Source organism: Phytophthora infestans, genomic scaffold (genome assembly GCF_000142945.1).
Source record: "Phytophthora infestans T30-4 supercont1.34 genomic scaffold, whole genome shotgun sequence".
Taxonomy (NCBI): Eukaryota; Oomycota; class Peronosporomycetes; order Peronosporales; family Peronosporaceae; genus Phytophthora; species Phytophthora infestans.
The window spans coordinates 1,269,212-1,289,077 of NW_003303725.1; the positions used below are offsets into that span (position 1 = coordinate 1,269,212).

The window sequence follows — 19,866 nt, forward strand, 5'->3', positions numbered from 1 at the left end:
CCGAAATTATCAGCACTGTCATTATTTTGGTTTCTGATACTCTTCAGATATGTGTCCAACTACCAATAAAGTGTTGTGATATTTATGGACAGTCCCCGCCTAGTAAAGCTCTTCGAACACACTCTGTATGATCCCGCTTGCGACTGCCGCTGGAAGCCACCTCACTACTTCTTTCGTCGTCACTATCCATAGGGCTGCTGGATTCGCTTATGTCGTCTCTCTAATGGTGAGCAGCCGAACATATTGAGTCTCCGAAATTATCAGCACTGTCATATTTTGTTTCTGGTACCTCTTCAGATATGTGTCCAACTCCTTCCAATTGCTGTGATATTTATGGACAGTCCCCGCCTAGTAAAGCTCTTCGAACACACTCTGTATGATCCCGCTTGCGACTGCCGCTGGAAGCCACCTCACTACTTCTTTCGTCGTCACTATCCATAGGGCTGCTGGATTCGCTTATGTCGTCTCTCTAATGGTGAGCAGCCGAACATATTGAGTCTCCGAAATTATCAGCACTGTCATATTTTGTTTCTGGTACCTCTTCAGATATGTGTCCAACTCCTTCCAATTGTTGTGATATTTATGGACAGTCCCCGCCTAGTAAAGCTCTTCGAACACACTCTGTATGATCCCGCTTGCGACTGCCGCTGGAAGCCACCTCACTACTTCTTTCGTCGTCACTATCCATAGGGCTGCTGGATTCGCTTATGTCGTCTCTCTAATGGTGAGCAGCCGAACATATTGAGTCTCCGAAATTATCAGCACTGTCATATTTTGTTTCTGATACCTCTTCAGATATGTGTCCAACTCCTTCCAATTGTTGTGATATTTATGGACAGTCCCCGCCTAGTAAAGCTCTTCGAACACACTCTGTATGATCCCGCTTGCGACTGCCGCTGGAAGCCACCTCACTACTTCTTTCGTCGTCACTATCCATAGGGCTGCTGGATTCGCTTATGTCGTCTCTCTAATGGTGAGAGTGGGACTACTTCTTGTCCAATCTTCCATGGCTGGCGCTATTACGCGCTGGGGTCTCTTCCCTTAACCCGTCCATGTTCTAGGCATTGGCAACACCGTCCAATACCGCTTCACTTCCCACAGAGTTACCACTAGCAGAACTTTCTTCGTCTGCATCAAACATGTAGTCCTCATAGCTACATGTGTTCGCCTGGACACCTAACACACGCATGACTCTCGCAGTTTTCTTGGTCCGGGCTATAGCCGCGGACTAAAAAACAAAGTCAAAGCATGCCCAAAAACCAAGTGCGCATTGTAGGTTGATTTTGATACCCAACCAAAAAATTTGGAAAAGCAGGGGCCTTAAATTGTTAATAAAAAATCCGTTATCAACGACTTTCGCAAAACAAATGGCGTGGGAACGACCAAAAATAGAAACTGACAAGCCCCCCCCCTTAAAACAATCAAGTACAGCTAGGAAACAATAAACATAATTAAAAATTGAAGTAGTATTAGCGGAGAAACGTTGTTATGGAAACGTAAAATATACTTCTTCTGTCCGGCCAGGTCGAAGATGAAAGTCGTGGGAGCCTTGATAGAGAAGCTTGTAATGCTTGCGAGATTGAAAAAATGCTCTACAGATATATCGTATCTGCAGAGCACGCGTTCACCCACCAGACAGATTTCCTGAGCTTTATTAATCAGCGCACGATCCGTGCGCACCATCGATAATTATTTTCGTTTACGCTGAAGTAGTTCCTATTTGACGTGTGCTGTGGAGAACGGCTACATTTGACGCTTTCAACTTAGGACTCCACACGACACCAAAAGTGGTAGCCACATTGCCGCGACGAAACCTCGAGAGCGTTGCTTCGAAGCCAAACGAAGCGTACTGACGACTCAATCGTTTCGTGGCAATGAAGAAGACCGCTAAGGCACCAGTTGGTTGCATCTGGATCCCTTTAACAACTTTCTTTCTCCCGAGTATGATGCACGAGTCGTTTTGACGAAACAATTGCATCAAATATCGTCCCAACGACTACAAAAGTGACACGGACAAGTGAGGAGCCATAGTGGTCCACCCCCTACCTCGAGTCATCAAGTGCGCGAAAATGATCTTGAAGTCGACGTTCCGTGAGAGTTCACACCTCTCCATGCAATCCGGACCGGCAGGTGGGTCTACACTCGTTCCCTCGTCGTCACTAGCATTTCCTCTATCCATTCCTCAATTTCCGCTCGACAACTCAAGCGCCTTCCACCTCCATGTCGACTCCCAGCGCGATTTTCCGGTCGTCGAGACCCAATTCTCGACAATCCCGCGACGCTTTTCGTCGAACGCAGCCAGACTCGAGTCTTTCAAGCAGCAGATTCGGCCATTCCCAGCGAGTCAACGATGCCGTTCAGCTCTCCCCCCAGCGGAAGGCGGAGATGCTGATGCTAATGCAAGATACGGAGCATGACGTGGTCCATTCCATGATAGGGGACCACGAGGTTTTGACGCTCTGGAAGCCTCATATGCACAAGAACGGTATCGACTACTTTGTGGATGAAAATGTGGGTAAAGGACTCACTCGATTCTGCTGTGTGGGGCAAACGAACGCCCCCGTTCCCGACATTATGGAGATGTTCATGGTCACCAACACCGAGACGCTGCTCAAGAACGTACGCATCATGTACCGTAACGTGAAAGAAGCCAAGATCTTGTCGCTTCTTGAGCCAGCGACGCGGTCGTACCCCTTTAGGTCCGTCTACATCCGATACGCGAGCTTCGACACGCCCACGCTCATGAGCGGGCGTGACATCTGCGTCTGTGTATGCACCAACATCATCGAGATGGACGACGGCTCCACAGTTGGCTACTGTCTCTGGAGTTCCGTGGACATTCCGGAATGTCCCGACAGATTCGACTCGGATAAAATAATCCGCAGCAGAATGTGGAATTCCGGTTTCTTTTTCCGAAATTCGGGAGAGAAGAACGCGTTGACCAAAGTCTGTTATATCATTGGCGTCGAGATTCGAGGCGTTGCTCCACAGTTAACCGGTCGAATCTACATGAGCATCTTCGGAGGGAATTGCCGTCGAGTTTGTCAGCACTACAGGAAGCGGTTCCTGAACCCGGAGAGCTTCAAACACCGCACAAAGTGGACGCCAAAGAATGAAATGCTAGAGTGCAATGTGTGCGGTCGAGTGTTCAACCCATTGACGAGGAAATACAACTGCGAGAAATGTGGAGAAGTGGTCTGTGGACGTGAAAAATGCTTTTTCATGGAAGAGGTGAGTGTGCGTGGGGCAGGGATCACTCGCGTTCGTATCTGCGAGTTTTGTTTGCGGGAGGAGGGAATGTATGCGTGGCATCTTCGTGGTATTGGAGGTCGTGACAGGCTCGACGGCTTCAACAGCGACGGATCTGGAGTCAGAGATCTCCTACGTGATGACTCCGTGTTGAGTGGGAGCGACGACGTGACACCGTGAAGAAGGTGGGAGGGGATATCATTGAGATAAGAAATCTCAAAAGTTAAAATAACACACAATTGCAATACATGTACGTCGGTCGATGACACTAGCCGGAAACAAATAAGGACGTAGGGCATTTAGTCTACGTGACCAGGAGAATGCCTGTTAGTTATAACAGTGTGTATGTGTTGCTGTCTCCTTGGAATACGCTTCGATAGCGAAAGCCTAGTCGATCTTACGCTGCAGATCAGACTGAAAGCTTGGAAACTAGAGCATCTATATACCGGTAATACTTCGAAGTATCGAAGAATCTATATTTTAAGCAGCTCAGTCTGTCGTGGTTTAACATTGAATTCTTGTTTTCTTGTTGACAAGTGGGAAAGTGTTGCACAAACGTCGGTAACATGACGTTGAGACGAGTGCTGTTGCGCTGATTCTCCTAACCACTTGGAGCTGTCACTTTGATCGCTAAAAGCGTGCGTGAAGGGACCATCAACCATCAACCATCAGCATAAGCCTTGTCATGGAGAGAAAAAAAAACTTGTCTTTGTTCATTCGACGAAGAACGGCGCAATAGGCCGGAACAGCAGCTCGTGTTGTGGAACGATCAACGATGTCTGACTCAACGCAAAGATTTGCCAGCAGGATTTGCTTCTGTGCATCGATTGATCGATCAAGAGAGAGAAGCAACGAGAATCCAATGTCGAGATGCGGAGTGCAAGTTGCCGCCAGCATAATGGCCGGAACACCAGAGGCACCGCCATGTTGGACACTTGTGTCGCCTCAGCCGACAGGAGGCTTGAGAAATGGCCCTCCGCTCAACGGCCGGAGGTTACTTCGACATTCATCCGATCGTTTTGCTACCCCACCTGTATCAGGAGAAAGCACTAACAGTTACTATCAAAGCTCGAATCAAACGGGTGCATCGAGAGAAGGCACGAACTCTCGACGTCACCAACTGCTAGGGTGCAATATCTGCTCTTTGAGGCATTTATGTCGACTGGAGTGGCATCAAGATGACAAAGAGCAGATCTGAAAGACACACCATACGAAATCGCGACGGTCGCTCGGTCTGCCAAACTCTTGGCTCAAGGGCTCACTTGCCAATTGACCGTCTCGCTATCACTTTGTGGGCCTCATTCAGACAAAAATGAGTAGCAGACCAAGTTGGGGTGTCAGTGGTGGTGCCTTGCTGAGCTCTCAAGTACCAGAGCAAACCATCAACTTCCACAAAACGCTCCGGCCTTTCGAGGAGCCTCTGCATTCCTTTGATCAAACCATGAGGCCGTCTCACCAGTCCATGAGGCTCTCGCAGCAGATCAAGCCGCGTGCACGGCAGTCGGTCGATTTCTCAAAGGAGATTCGACCAGCCACACAGCGTTCTCGACAGTCGTTGCAGCCGTCTCAGCGAGTGCAACAACGTCCACATCCGTTGGCGCAGCCGTCACTAAGAGAGCCTCGGTCATCTGAGCGTCCACCTCGACGTTCAAAGCCTCGACAGCCCTCACAGCCGCCTCAGCCAACATTTGACCAGACAATCGCGCCGAGACGAGGTTTGACACTCTCGGAGCTGGCGACGGAGCACAAGTCGAAGCGCACCGGTCGCCAATACAGCACCAGACCGTCGTTGGAGGTCTCGTTGGGACTACCACGTGGTGCCGAGAAAACTGCTGCTGCTCCACCACAAGGCCGGTTGTCGTCTGTTCAACGCCGCGAGATCATGGATCGTGTCGGTAGGTCTGTGAAGAAAGTCATGTCATCGATGCTGCCTGGTGACAAGAACGACGAGCTCTGGAAGACCAAGTTCCAGAAGAAGAACACCTCGTACTATGCGGACGAGACGAGCGTCAAGCCCGGACAGACGCGGTTCTGCTGCGTGAGCCACACGCACGCGACGGTGGACGAGATCATGAGTCTGTTCATCCCCACCGACGTCGACTCGGTGCTGCACAACAACAAACTGGTCTTCGATAACGTCATTGACGCCAAGATCGTGTCGGTTCTACGCCGTCCGACCAGGCAGCGGCCCATGCATTCGCTGTACCTGCGCTACTCGACTTTCCAGACGCCGGGACCGCTGGCGAACCGGGACATGTGTGTGGCTGTAGCCACCGACATGTTCCGCCAGCCAGACGGATCGACCATCGGCTACTGTCTGTGGGACTCGGTGGATGATCTGGAGTTCCTTGACACCGTGAAACAGCCGGGCTTCGACGTCTGCACGATGTTCCGTTCGGGTTTCTTCTTCCGCCACCCTGGACGGACGACCGGGGACTCGATGCAAGGACAAACCAAGATGATCTACATGGTCGGCTTAAAGACGGGAGCCTGGGCGTCTGGACTCACGGCTCGGCTTCGGATGGAGAAGCACGGGTCAACGCTCGAGCGTGTGCGCACTCATTTCCGTCGAAAGTATCTGGATCCGAGTACTTTCGTCATCAAGACGGAGTGGGAGTCCAAGTGCGCGGCCAAGAGCTGCAAACAGTGCGACAAGACGTTCCAAGTGCTCTCGAATCGTGTGAACTGCCACGCGTGCGGTCACGTTGTGTGTCGTCCGTGTGTCTCCAAGGAATCGGTAGAGGTGCATACCGTTGGTCTCGTCCCTATCCACGTCTGCTTTTGGTGCCTCGAGAAGGCTGGACTTCCAGCTCCTGCATCGACTCGGAAGACTCGTGCGAGTCTGAGGCAAAGACGCCATCAGTCGGAGACCGCCAGTGCATTTCGACAAACCATCTCTGTCGTCTACACCGATGTGGGTAGCGACGAGGACACGGATGACGGCGAGTGGGCTATTACGACCATGGGAGTCCCTGTTCGACCGTCACGGATGGCGGCGTATGTTTAGATGTCTAGAACAACGATCGAAGTTGTCTGTGATTGTGTAGTTGTGTATATCTGTCGAATGAGTCAATAGAACATCGTGAAGGTTTGTATCCGGTGCTTAGAAGCATTTCTAGGTACATGTATTATTACAAGTACTTCAAAGCAAAGAGCTACTACAGTAAAAGCAGCAAGCCAATCAAATAGCAGCAGCCAACAACGCGTTTTGAAAAGGAAATGTAGATTCAATGTAGTACTACTTGTGCTTACATGTATTAATAGTAGTATCTTACAAATATACCGGTATTGTGACTTATTTGTTTTCGCGATTTATTTAATGGATTTCACAGTCGAGCTTTTCGTATCCTGCTCAACTTGATGGCCTATCAATACCGGTTGTACGAGGAAAGCCATTTGCATTGTGCCAAATTTCACCATGTTGAGAGGTTTATGCTCGACTTCTGGTTCTCTCGTTTTGTCGGAATAGCCTTTCGTCTTACTGCAGTAGGATGCGTGCCGGGGCATGATCACAACCATGACAATGATCGGTAGGGAAGTATCCATTCGACTGAGAGCTGCTATCCACGTTGAGCTGTATTACTAATAGTTTAACTAAGTTACTAAAACATTAGGGGTAATGCTATTATAGATAGATAAGATCACCTTCCAAGAGCATGCAATCCGCCCCAGGAAAGATAAAGAAGAGTGGCCAAGAATATCGATTCACGGCCAACGGCTCAGTGAAGGGAACGGCATTCAATCGGCTTGAGTCAAGCCACACGCCCAACTTGTGGAAGCCACAAAAGCGCGCAAACGCAAATCCCACGCCTATACTTTGGGCATTTCAAAACTTTCGGAGCGTGAGTTTGGCATAGATAGATCGTTTTTTTTCTTACAATCTCAAAACTGGTATTTTAAGGAGCCGTTTTTGATTTCAATTTCCCTTTCACATAGCTATTTGGATAGCCCAACCGATCGTTGGTGTCCTACAGAAAGCTTCGGCCGAAAGCATGATGATCTTTCAGCCCGGCACATGCAGCTGCTATAACACGACGGGAAGGAGTAGCTCTCTAAGGAATACTTCTCAAATATTCTACTGTATTACGACGTCCTTTATTGAGAGTACTTGTACATGTTCTTGTTGCCATCTCCTTGATATGGCTCTGCGGGCTGGTACCTTGGTACTGGTAATCATACCTTACATACAAGTATTTTTAAAAAAAAGGATCTTGCCACCAATTGTGTTGGACACCACACGAGCGCAAAGCATGGGATGTAACCTATCGCGCTCTGTTCCTGGGGTGCTTTATGGTTGAGTCCGCCCTTTTCAAAGAGGCGACGTAGATAGTTTGCCGTAAACTCTCTCCAAAACGGCTTGAAACAAAGTTTGTTTACCGAATACGTGCTGGTCTTTCTCGGGATACAGGTGGGGTAATCGGGAGAGCGCTGTCGATTCAACAGGTGATGATGAACGCTGTTGATTAAATCACCCAACCTTGCAAGTCGTACATGTACAGTACCGGTACTTGCCAAGTGATACATGTACCGATACAGAGATACACCGATAGACATGAATACACTGTTTAAAGTACTTATATTAAAATTGGACAGTGTAATGGATACCATCTGCTGGGTGGAAGTGTCAATCGAGCATCAAAGGAGACGTGAGCACCGCATGTCTTAGTGCACTTCTGCTGGTTGGAGAATCCAACTTAGTGGTACAGTAGACGGAAGTCTCTCCGAAAGGTTGACAACAACTTCAGTAGGGGCTTGGCGGCGCCTGTGCTAGCTTAGCTTGCAGACAGCTTGCCTAAGGCAAGTTGCCTTGTCTAGCGTTGCATCTTGACGCTCGCTGGACAGCACATCCGCAGGAAAAGAGCAAGCTGCTCTGATCGGTTTCATCATCATGCTCACAAGCGAATCCGCTGTCTCAGCACACAGACCGTGATCCGCAGGGGAGACCATGAGCGCCGCCCAAGACGGATGGACAACGTCTCCAACGGCCACAAGCTGGGGAGTGAGCAGCAGCGCCAAGCTAGTCTCGAAGCCGTCGCGGCAGACTGCAAACCAAAGCGCCACCAACTTTGAGGAAACTCTTCGGCCGTTCGACCAGACCTCCGGTGCCTTTCCGCAGACCAAGAAGCCGCTCGAACGGACCAAAAGACCGCCACAACAGCCCCCACAGCCGTCGCAGCAGCATTCACGGCCGATACAGCAAGATATACGGCCATCCCAGCGAAGGGGTTCGCGTCGACATGAGCCAGTGAGCCAGCGACAGCCTCGGTCGACTCAGCAGACTCCAGAGGCACCTCGACGACATTCGCAACACGAGATTCGGCCTCCACGACAAAACCCTGAACGGCGTGAGGCCTTCGGACACTTCTTAGACCCCCAGCTAGCTCTGAACCAGCGTCAAGATGGTCGACAGCCCCGTCGACAGTCTGACCGGCCTCTGCGTCCGTCACGCCCGGTCGGCACTGATTCCGGTGGTACTGAAGCAAGCCAGCCTCGCCGACAGGTTCTTGCTGGCCGAGAGCGCTCCATGCAACCCGGCAGCGGTTCTCCTGTGCAGCCCCCGCGCTCGTCACAGAAGATTTCGAGGCACCATAGCGATAAATCGGCCAGTAGCGGTAGTTCCAGCAGTACTGACACGTACATTGAGTTGTCGCCTGTCCGTCGTCGCGAGATAATCAACCGCATGACGGAATCTGTGCAGTACGTGATGGCGTCGATGCTGTCGGATAACTCGAGCAGCGTGCAGTGGAAACCCAAGCTTCGTAAGAAGGATATTTCATACTTTATGGACGAGAGCAGCGTCAAACCCGGACAGACGCGCTTCTGTTGCGTGAGCCACTCGCACGCGACGGTGGACGAGATTATGAAACTCTTCGTGGTACCCGACGCCGACTCCGTGGTACGGAACAACCGCGTGTTGTCCGACAGTCTGCTGGAAGCTCGAGTCCTGTCAGTTCTACGTCGACCAACGGAAAAACGACCTATGAACTCTATGTACGTTCGATACTCCAGCTACCAGGCGCCTGGTTTAATGGTAAACCGAGAGGTTTGCCTTGCAGTGGCCACGGATATTATCCACCAAGCAGACGGATCTACTATCGGCTACTGTCTGTGGGATTCCATCGACGACCCGGAGTTTGCTGAAGCGAGTAACAAGCCAGGTCTCGAGCCCAGTACAATGTTTCGATCGGGCTTTTTCCTTCGTCGTTCAGGTAGACGGTCGTCATCGAACAACGAACAGAACTACACGAAGATTGTGTACATGGTCGGACTAGAGCCTGGCGGCTGGGCGCCGGGCCTCACTGCTCGCCTGTTGATGGAGCGGTTTGGCGATAACCTCGTGCGTCTGTGCTCGCACTTCCGTCGCAAGAATCTCGACTCGCGGACGTTCGTCATGAAAACCCAGTGGTTGTCCAAACTCTCTGCCAAGAGCTGCAAAGAGTGCCACAAGGCGTTCCAAGTTCTGTCGAATCGAGTGAACTGTCACTCGTGCGGACACGTGGTCTGCCGATCCTGTGTCTCGAAAGAGCAGGTCGATCTGCACGCTGTGGGTCTTGTGCCTATGCACATCTGCTTCATGTGTCTTGGCAAAGCTGGCCTTCCCGTCCCTCCGGCTTTGCAAAAGACCCGATCGAACCAAGGGAGAAGACGGTTGCAGTCCGATACAGCCACTATTTCGCAGCTCACGACGCAAGCCCAGCCATCGTCTCAATCGCAGGAGCCCTATCAACAGTCCAAGTCTGTCGTCGAGAGCGACTTGATTGAAGAGGAAGAAGAAGACGACGACGATACGGACACTGGAGAGTGGGCCTTCACACCCTTGGGTGTACCCATTCGACCCTATCGAATGAAATGAGATCAAGACGAAAAGAAGTCGTAGTTGTATGTGCGTGACCCTGTTAGAGTTCGAGTTAGAAGGAAGGAATGAAAGTAAATGTTTCGAGCTCTAAAATTTTCCATAAACTGACTTCATTGACGTGTTTACAGCACGCGATAGAGTGTTGAACGCTAGTACTGCGCTAATCTAACGGAACGACTTATTGGTTCTTGGGGAAGATCTCCTTGTACTGGAGCAAATTCTCCTTGTAGCCCAGAGGCTTGCGGCCAGTCAGACGCTCAACTGTGTCCGTCACCTTGCTCATGGAGCCGTTGGCCAGCATTTCACCGCAGCACAGCAGGTCGCCGATACACAGCTTCATAGGGAGCTTGGAGAAGTCTCCGTACACGTCGGTGGGCAGACCACGGCCGAGCCAGTAGGCACGAAGCTCCTCATCGGGCAAGTCAACGAACTGGCCCTTGTAGCCGCTGATCGAGTTCATCCACTCGAACATGTCGCGGTCCGTGACGGCCTCGGGGCCCGTTACTTCCACGACGGTGTTCTTCTCCTGCTTGCCAAGGAGCAGAGCAGCGAACACGCGACCACAGTCCGAGATGGCGACGTACGCACCGGGAACGTCGTGGCTGTTGGAGAGCCAACGGTCCTCCGTGAAGTGCCACGACTGAGCGAAGAAGCGAGGCGTGTTGTCCTGGTACAGGTAGTCACGCTGGATGTTGTAGTCCAGACCCGACGCGTAGATCTGCTGCTCGGTGAACTGGTGGTCCTGGGGTAGGAACGGCACCTCCTCGTTAGGCTTGTCCGATCCGGCACCCACGAACGAAGTGTAGCACACACGTTTGACACCCGTCTCCTTAGCAGCCTTAATACAGTTCTTCATCTGGCCACGACGCCCGTCACCGATGAGCCACGTCGAGATGAAGGCGATGGCTTCTGCGCCCTCAAACACCTTCTTGAGGCTGTCCACGTCGAGGTAGTCAGCCTGCTCGACAATAGCGCCCTTGGCTTTCCAGGCCGCGACGCGCTCGGGGTTGAGCTTGGAAACGTCCGAGCTGGTGAGCACCAGAACGTCCTCGGGCTTCTTGATCTCGACAGCGTGGTCAGCCGCGTGGCCGCCAATGTTGCCGCCAACACCCGTGAGCACGTACTTGACCATTGTGGATGTGAGTAGGAAGAGTTGAAGAGCTAGAACTTGGATTGGAGGTTGCCAAATACAAAGTGTGACTTGCAAGCTGCAAGGGAGGGAGCGGATCTGTTCCCAGTTGCAAGGGCGGCGCCTGATGTCAGTGACACGGGAAATGACATCACCCGGGAGAGACTGATGCGATTGGCTAGACATAATTCCTTCACCATAGTGAATCCAAGCTATTTGAGCCGTTACGAAGGGCACTTCAACATCCACTTTTAATCTTTCGACGAGCAATTCTCATAAAAACGAGCACATTAATTAAACTGCTTGAACTCGCTGGAGCAAATGTAGGCATTATCACTGATACGTGTATTGTAGTTTTAGCGCCTTGATGCGCTCTGCCAGGACTCCTGGAATTCCATCATCAGACATCTACAACGAGGCGTTATCACACTCCTGCTGGCGCTTTTTCGTGCCAACTTGCTAATCCTCGCGTGCGTGGCGGCGTGGGAAGGAGGAAATACCATCGGTCAGTAGAAAACTACTGATCTGTCCCCAACGCGGCGCAGAAAAGACGGCAATCAGTAGAAAATGATTAAGTTCGATCCGTACCTAACTCTAATCATAGCTACATTTCTGCTGCCTTCAGCAAAACCGCTTTTGCCCTAAGCGTACCATGCCTCGAAAGCCGCCTCCGAATTATGGGAGTTCTCCCTTCGTGGTAGATCTTTCTGACATCGCTACAGCTATAAGCATGGGTGTTTTGAGGGAAGACGCAAAAGTTGATACCTCAGACCGCTCCATCCAAAAGTATGGGGGAGTATACGCGACGCGAACCAATATTGCAGACACTGAGTTTCCAACACAAAAAGCAGCAAGGGCAACATGTGACGATTTTGCAACGGTATGTGGATTCCAGTTGATTGTACAATCTTCGAGTGTGAAGCCAAACAACTCAGGAAACGCGAAGTACGTCTGCAAAAAACTAAATGGCATGGAGTTCTTTGATAAAGTTACCCCGGCAAAAGATCTAAGCTGCCCATTCTTCATCAATGTACACGGAAAGAATGGGGTATGGAAGATTACTCAAGCCAACTTCGCCCACAACCATCTCAAAAACATTGGATCTACTCAGAAACCACTCGCGGAGGGAAATATCCCTCGTGAAAAAAAGGCGAAAAGGAACCGGTCTGTCCGTGAAGCTCAACTATCGGCTGTAGTAGCACGTGAAATTCTGCCAGCTCATGCCAACTCAACTTCAACTCTTTCAGGGAAAGCTGTGCAGAAGTTTTTTAAAGGGAAGGGCATCAATGTCAGCAAATCTTCGATTTCTAGGATCAAGCAGGACCTGGACGAAAAATTGCATGGAGATTTACTCGAGAGCTACCAAAAATTGAAGTCGTACTTGGAGCTTCTGGCAAGTAAGAATCCCGGTTCCTTGTGGCGATATGAGAGCGAGAGCGATGGCGTGACCTTCAAGCGTGCTTGCATTGTCCCGAACGCAGGCGCCCACATTGTGAGTATGACTAAAAATTTGATTAGTTTTGATGGCGCTCATTTACAGGAAGACATGAACAAGCGAGGGGTTTTTCTTGTTGCCACTACAAAGGACTACAACAATCATATCATACCTTTTGGGTTTTGCTCTGGTACCAACCGAAAATTACGACAACTGGGTTTGGTTTTTGAGGGCAGTCAAAGATGCAATTAAAGTAGAGAGAATCACGATTTTGTCTGATCGTCAAAGGGGTCTTATTTCTGCAGTTGCCGAAGTTTTCCCATCCGCTGGACACCGGCTTCTGCCTCCGCCATATCATGGATAATATCACCAGAGCCACCATAGAACTCTCTCTTCAAGGACAGAGCAACAATCTGCTCTATCGCTCGTTCCGACTGTGAAAATGACTACAACTTGTACATGAACGAGTTGGAGATTTCAAATTGAGAAGTCCCAGAATACCTCACTAAGAAGACTGAGGTAATCACACCGAGCGGTACCGAACAGAGACTAGTGCTTCCCACTGAAAACTGGGTTAAGTATAAGTTCTTCGAGAAATTTGGCCTGTCAACATACGATGAAATTACTTCAAACATCTCCGAACAAGCCAATAATTGGATGGGGAAAGATCTGCGCAGCTCAAAACCGCTTGATGCGTTTAACCTGTATTGCTTATAAACTCGGCCAATTGATGTCTGATAAAAGAAATGAAGCAGCAGATTGGGCACTTGTGGAAATTGGGAGGACGAACAATTTCCCTGTGTACACGCGATTTGTGCAGCTACCAAACATGGTATGAGACTTGAAGAACTGTACGACGCACAACGGCTTTCAATTGGGCACTTCAAGGATACCTACACGTTTAAGTTTCTCCCGTGGCCAACGACAGAAAGCCTCGTAACCAACCCGCAAACAAAGATACCACAACTAGCACCGGAGCCCGAGCGAATTGGCAAAAGAGGTAAGAAACCGGGACCACATCCGAAACATGCACGTAAAAAAGCAAAAAAATGCTTTGTAGGGACGACTTTTCCATTTACAATTCACCCAATAGGCTCAAACTTTAAGGAAACTAACGACACAAACAATTGCAATCGTTGCATGCTGATTAATAATTAAGGTATTTCTTTCCAATAGATTATCTTACTGATCCTCACTCTCAATAAATATCAGCAGCAAACGGACTGGGGAGTCAATCTCTGTGAGTAGATAGAACTCTACTAACGTACCCTGAGAGTAACCAGTTGGATACGTCGTGTACCCAGCTACTTCAACGTCAACATGTTATTTCTGTGTACTATTTTTTAGCTGCTCAAAACGCCTTTATTTATATGGTTGTTTTTGTGGAGTGCACTTCGGTGGCATTCGCCATTTTGGTCGATGCCTCCGCTCAACCCCCGACAGCGTCACGCCCGAACGATCCAGCGACGTTTGGACAGCTCCTTTTGGCAGCTTCGTCTAAGCAGAGAAGCTAGCATACCGAAAGAAGTCGACCGAGAGCTGGACGCCGAGCGTGCATCGTCCATAGGTGGTGGGTTACGTGACGTTGTCAGTAGAAGAGGAGGTCTTTTTGCAAACGAGCGCCGAGCTCGTAGAGGAGACAATGCTTAGCTCTTCGAGGTAGAAAGAATATACGCCAAACGGTGGGTCAATAACTTCGTATACTACCTTATTCAATGGGTGGGGTACACAGAGTTGACGTGGGAGCCAAGTACCAACGTGCCAGCGCGCCTAAAGATGGTGTTCGAACACGAGTCAGTCAATTTCGTCTGGGTCTATCAATCTACGCGGGGAAGACGAACCCAGCGTCGCGAGCAGCCAACGCGCCGGAGTCAGAGACTGATAGACCAAACGAGGCAGGACTAAGAGAAAATGCAAATGCGAACTTAACACCAAACGAGGCAGCACTAAAAGAAAATGCAAATGCGAACTTAACAGCACCCCAGTAGCTGTGAAATCAGTAGTTGTGCAGGCAGCGCCGCGTTGGGGACAGATCAGTAGTTTTCTACTGACCGATGGTATTTCCTCCGTGGGAAGCCACAGGTCTGATATTACTATCTCCGCAACCACAATGCTCAATGCTCAATTAGAATCAAAAGACAGCAACTTTCCACCAGCAAATTTTATTCATATGAAAGCTTGCGGGTGGCTTCTTTATGTTGTGGAGGGGTGTGTTGTAGACCGTCTGCCACTTTGTTTTAGTCTGATGCGGCATCACACTAAACGATGCCCCCGTTCAACACTAGTTTTTTTTTTTCAAGTAAAGCCGCAAACACTTTTTACTTAAATACCTTGTTAGCGGTATTCACGTTGTCCTGAAAAAATAGCCCTGACCTTAACTGGTTTCGTAACTTATGTTAATTACATGTACTGTTGGTTCTCCTTGTAACCAAGGCTCAACCGTGTCCGCTGCACCAACACTCGACCACAAACTTCTCCCAACCAGGAAAATGACAAAACATGGTGTGATCCAGATAAACATGACAAAAAAACTTATTGTGACAAAATATGGTGTTACATGTACCTGAAAAGTAACTAGCGTCGGCGACGGAAAGGTTTATATGTCAAATTGTGGTGATATTTAAGTCATAGGACGCAGAAGCAAAAACAAAACTTGGTTTTACCTCCTGCCATATTTTGAAGGTTCTGGTATGTTTTTGCAGATTTCTGCCCCAAAACGGTTTTGACTCAAATTTTACATCTATTTATTAAGAAATATTTGGCTTATTTTAAAATATGAGAGGTACAACCATGGGACTATGCGTTTTCTCTGGGAAACCTTTGTCATTCGAAAAGATGGCACGCGCGAGGAAAGGACAGCAGTATGCCATCTTTGCAAGAAAAGGCTTTTGTCACCCAACGCACTGAAGATACACCGGAAGAAGAAGTTTTCGTGCAGTAAAACTGCAGTGCGAAAGAGACAAGAGCAACGGCGCCTAAAGAAAAATGAGCGCGAGCGAGTGCGGTACTATAAGAAACAACACCGTGATGTCCTCAAGAAAGGAGTGAGTCGGTGAATCTCCGTACTCAGCGCAGACACTCTTCGCGGCCTATGGTCCTGAATTTCTACTACTACGTCAACGAGGACCCAACCAACGAACACGTTGCTTATGTAAGGCCCACCATGAAAATGACAAAACCTGGTGTGGTAATGTCCTGCCTCCAAGAAAGATAAAAGTTTTCGAGCAGCCATATTTTGTCACAATAAGTCTTTTTTGTCCTGTTTATCTGGATCACACCATGTTTTGTCATTTTTCCTCTACCCGTGTAGCGCACTCACTCTCATGCCGGTATTTTTTATGCTACAAGTATTGCAATACATGTACCGGTAAGTATTTTTTTGACATTCAACCGAAGTATGCCCGAATTGGACATACTGTACTTCGGTCGTGCATGCTCCGACTGCATGTCTGCACTTGCGTTATCGCACGTGGTGATACACCTGCCTTGTTTGGAGAAAGCTACTTTATTTTATAAAGTATGGTACCGGTAGCTCTCAAAAGACTCGAAGGGACTTTTGGTGATTTGAAGCTTGGATTTTTAATGCCCTTAATTTTTTTTTGTTAATTTCTTTTATTACAAATTGTTCATAGATAGTCTGTGCATTCATGTACATGTATTAATAGTAGGGTGTCTAGGGGTACTCTCGGTGCTCTTATATGCGAAGGAGGAGGCGAAAAGGATATACTCCATACGATCAGCAGCACAAAGCGGGTGGTGCGGACGACGAGCAGGGGCGATGAAGCGGGTACGCAGCGGTCATGAGGAGGACGACATGGAGGAAGAGGAACCGCGAGACGCAAGAAGTCTCGGAGTTCAGGTCTCTGAGCGCCGCTGGCGAGATATCCCGCGAAACGCCAAGCTCACTGAGGCCGAAACACTTACGTTTTTCAGCGAGTTCAACCGCGCTGGAGATCTCACCGACGAAGACGTCATCGAGCGCTGCATCTTCCTTGTGCAGCATGCGCCTCCCAATAGCTATCTGAGCTTACAGATCAAAGGCAAATTCGTTCAACTCATCAAGCGCCTCGAGAAGGTATGTGGGTGTTACTTGCCGCCACCTATGGAACCTCGGTCTTTGATGTTCTCTAACTTTATCTGTAGGTTGACGCACGAGAGCACTGCCTCAGCCGTGATGACTGTCTTCAACCAAGTGGCGCTGTCTGGAAGACGGGCGAAGAGATCGAGGCCGCCGGGCGAGACTGTTTCCCCGAAGACGTGATGATCTGCACCATCGACAAGGATCTTTTCAAGTTATGGCCATTGCTGTCGTTCATGCAGGGCATTGGCACGCTCCATCAAGTCGACGGTCGCGCGATCGACCTTGGGCGAAAGATCATGCATCTGCTTGACGAGCTGGGCAAGAAGTATCCCGCGCTCGCGAAGCTGCTCGATCCACCAACAGTTATCTTCAACCTACAGGCTATGAGCGTCAACCCGTCTGCAGTCGTCATTCCCGCTGGACTCGCACCTGGAAATGTGCCCGCGTTCCCTGGCGCTATCGGCATCTGGACTTGTCCATCAGAGTTACGCGCTGGTGAACTCATCGGCCACCTGCGTGCTACGCTCGCTCCTATCCTGCTGCCCGGCGTCGTCGCACAGTTTCATTATTTAAATGCACCCATGCAAAACCTCTGAAATGACAATCACCGTACCAGCGTCGTCACTCAGATCAGATAAGGTGCCCCCTTGATTCTACTACGTAGTAGTTATCAGAAGCAACGATATCAGTTATGAACACTTCTAATGTTATGAACTCAGATAAATGCGGGGCATGCCCAGCGTGGGGAAGAAATCCATTTTAGAATTAAATGTTTTTTAAATTTACCCCCAATACCCCATTTTACTTATTTTAATATTCTTTAAAAAACAAAAAAAAGATAGACACCTGGACACTGAGATATATAGATTGATCTAAAGCTGCTATCGCTGAAAGAAAGATGGACATAAAAGTGGACGCAAGCCGGACACAATGCCGCCCACAGCAATCATCTAAGTGTATCGAAACATAGCAACACCCCCCTGTTTCGATAAAGAATACAAAATAATCACACATGCCGCTAATGTGTAAATAGTGCGGAATTTTAGTAGTCAGACATCATAAAAAAAGTTATGAGTCCGCTAATGTGTAAATACTACAGGATTGTAGTAGTCAGACATCATAAAAACAATTATGAACGATAACGCGTAGGCTGCTGAAAATTCCATACATAAATAAGTGATGAGTCCATCTTAAGCGAAGTCTATATAGAATATACAAACATAACCATAGTCATACATATACGAAAAATGTGCAACTTTATTAAAAGCAACGTGGAGCAGTGTAAGCTTGCTCGCAACAAAGAGCGATGCGGCAAGCACGCGATTATTATTGATCGAGAGGAAATTATTGTCGGAGAGACTAATATGATAGAAGAAATGTCGCCTCAACCAAATACCCCAGCTATTGCTGATGCTGCTCGTACGCCAGCCCCATTGGCGATCAAGCCCGTCGAAATCTCGAATATCGATGTAAGCAAAGTTCCAGAATTGGATGAGTCGATTATCGCACCGGTGATCGCGGATAGCGTGGTATAAAGAGGGTCAAAGTTCGAAATCGGAATTAAAAAATTCGAATGATTACGCAGTAGAGATCGCAGAGGCAGAAAACGAGTTCTTCTTCGAGCAGTACATCGAAACGGGTATTCGAGCAGTACATCGAAACGGGCAAAGTAAAGCAGTTCGACGTTTAAGATTTTTTTTTAGACCATGGATGTCATCGGAGCGTTCAACGAATACATTGCTAGCAAGAACTTGGATATTAAAGGATCGAAATGATAGACAGCAATGCGTACTTTGGTGGATATCGCTATTGCTTTTACGTTCAAAAAGGCAACAAAATCCTAAGACATTTCTATTGTAAGAGCGAGCAGATGATGATCAACATACCAATCATGATTGACGAGCTGGATGTTGCTCAAAACTGCGTTTCAAAAAAGATCTACGATCATCGTCTATACGACCTGTGTTGTTTGATGAAGTGGTCATGGTTCAATGATAACAATAATACTTGGAACTTGGCAAGTATGCTATACAAGAAACAACACGTCGATCTTGGTCTGATGCGTAAAACTTATTTGTGTATTCTACAGACAATGACAGATCGGTTTGATTAAGCTGCCGCATTGAGAGTGTTTAACGATTGGGAAACGTGTAACATCCTGAATTGACAGAGTTTTATATTGCTGATGCAGCTAATCCAATTGAATACAACAAGTGGAAAGCAGAATATGAACCGAAGGAGATCAAGGAAAATAAAGAAAAGAAAGATAAGAAAGGTGATGACGTTACTGTTCCTCATTTTCCGAAGCTTCATATCTACTACGAAACAGGAGAATTGCCGCCAATCTTCGATTGTAAGAACATATCTCGATGCTATCAATTTAAAGAGAGGAGCTGTCGCAATGGAGAGACTCTACAAGTTTATCAAGAACAACATTGCTTACATCTTGCAAGGCGGAAATGGAAACCACTTGACTAAAAATCGGGATGCATTCGGAGAAATTAAGAAAATATTTTTTTCTATTATCAAAAAGGCTATTTTTTATTGAGGGGGATCAAATATATTCTAGGGGTTTCTTTGTTTATGCCTTCTTTGAAATGAAATTATTTGCGATCTATTGTTTGAATTGTCGACAATATATTGCAGTAATAGGGTTGCTACGAATTGCTGACTGTAATAAGCTGACGTTTGTTCCAGTGAAAGAGCAGGTAGTGATCTGTGCATTGTATTGACGACATTAACTAGACGGTATTTTCTGAGCTCACTTTTTAATTTTTCTTCGATGCGCCCGTTCAAGCGTCTTCGGGTCTCTTTGGACCGTGCATGTGACGGAGTCACACAGCACCTTGCGCTAGAGGAAGTTATCTTCCGAGAGTATACAAACTCTCAGTGAACGGCAGTTCACAGGTCCCCTCTTCAATTAAAGAGGGCGAAGTGACCTAAATAAGGTAGATTGTAAACTGAGTATATTTATAGGTAGGTTAAGTTTGAGGTTAATACAAACTATCAGTTACCTATAGAAATGCAATGTCATAAAACCAATGGTTGGTTTTGAATGACCTTGGTACCTTGTACCAAATATCCCGGAGTATGACATGTCATACTCCTGAAGTGTG

The 19,866-nt window shown here is 48.3% G+C and overlaps 6 protein-coding genes across 6 annotated transcripts; 5 read left to right on the forward strand and 1 right to left on the reverse strand.

Moving 5' to 3' along the window:
• Nucleotides 1–1,646: 1,646 nt before the first annotated feature.
• On the forward strand, nucleotides 1,647–3,429 carry PITG_14489 (uncharacterized protein; the record flags this gene model as incomplete). The annotated part of the gene is made up of 1 exon (XM_002898902.1): nucleotides 1,647–3,429. One exon carries the CDS (start codon nucleotides 2,221–2,223, stop codon nucleotides 3,427–3,429), a length of 1,209 nt encoding a protein of 402 aa, XP_002898948.1.
• Nucleotides 3,430–4,711: 1,282 nt separating this feature from the next.
• PITG_14490 (uncharacterized protein) lies at nucleotides 4,712–7,106 on the forward strand (the record flags this gene model as incomplete). The annotated part of the gene is made up of 2 exons (XM_002898903.1): nucleotides 4,712–6,246; nucleotides 6,890–7,106. 2 exons carry the CDS (start codon nucleotides 4,712–4,714, stop codon nucleotides 7,104–7,106), a joined length of 1,752 nt encoding a protein of 583 aa, XP_002898949.1.
• Nucleotides 7,107–8,953: 1,847 nt separating this feature from the next.
• On the forward strand, nucleotides 8,954–10,102 carry PITG_14491 (uncharacterized protein; the record flags this gene model as incomplete). The annotated part of the gene is made up of 1 exon (XM_002898904.1): nucleotides 8,954–10,102. The coding sequence occupies one exon, from the start codon at nucleotides 8,954–8,956 to the stop codon at nucleotides 10,100–10,102; it is 1,149 nt and encodes a 382-aa protein (XP_002898950.1).
• A 164-nt stretch (nucleotides 10,103–10,266) lies between these two features.
• PITG_14492 (NmrA-like family protein, putative) lies at nucleotides 10,267–11,288 on the reverse strand (the record flags this gene model as incomplete). Its single annotated transcript, XM_002898905.1, has 1 exon — nucleotides 10,267–11,288. One exon carries the CDS (start codon nucleotides 11,235–11,237, stop codon nucleotides 10,284–10,286), a length of 954 nt encoding a protein of 317 aa, XP_002898951.1.
• Nucleotides 11,289–16,400: 5,112 nt separating this feature from the next.
• Nucleotides 16,401–17,346, forward strand: PITG_14493 (uncharacterized protein; the record flags this gene model as incomplete). The annotated part of the gene is made up of 2 exons (XM_002898906.1): nucleotides 16,401–16,744; nucleotides 16,813–17,346. 2 exons carry the CDS (start codon nucleotides 16,448–16,450, stop codon nucleotides 17,344–17,346), a joined length of 831 nt encoding a protein of 276 aa, XP_002898952.1.
• Nucleotides 17,347–17,997: 651 nt separating this feature from the next.
• PITG_14494 (uncharacterized protein) lies at nucleotides 17,998–19,224 on the forward strand (the record flags this gene model as incomplete). The annotated part of the gene is made up of 6 exons (XM_002898907.1): nucleotides 17,998–18,279; nucleotides 18,362–18,389; nucleotides 18,529–18,828; nucleotides 18,880–18,900; nucleotides 18,942–19,103; nucleotides 19,160–19,224. The coding sequence occupies 6 exons, from the start codon at nucleotides 17,998–18,000 to the stop codon at nucleotides 19,222–19,224; spliced, it is 858 nt and encodes a 285-aa protein (XP_002898953.1).
• Between the last annotated feature and the right edge of the window lie 642 nt (nucleotides 19,225–19,866).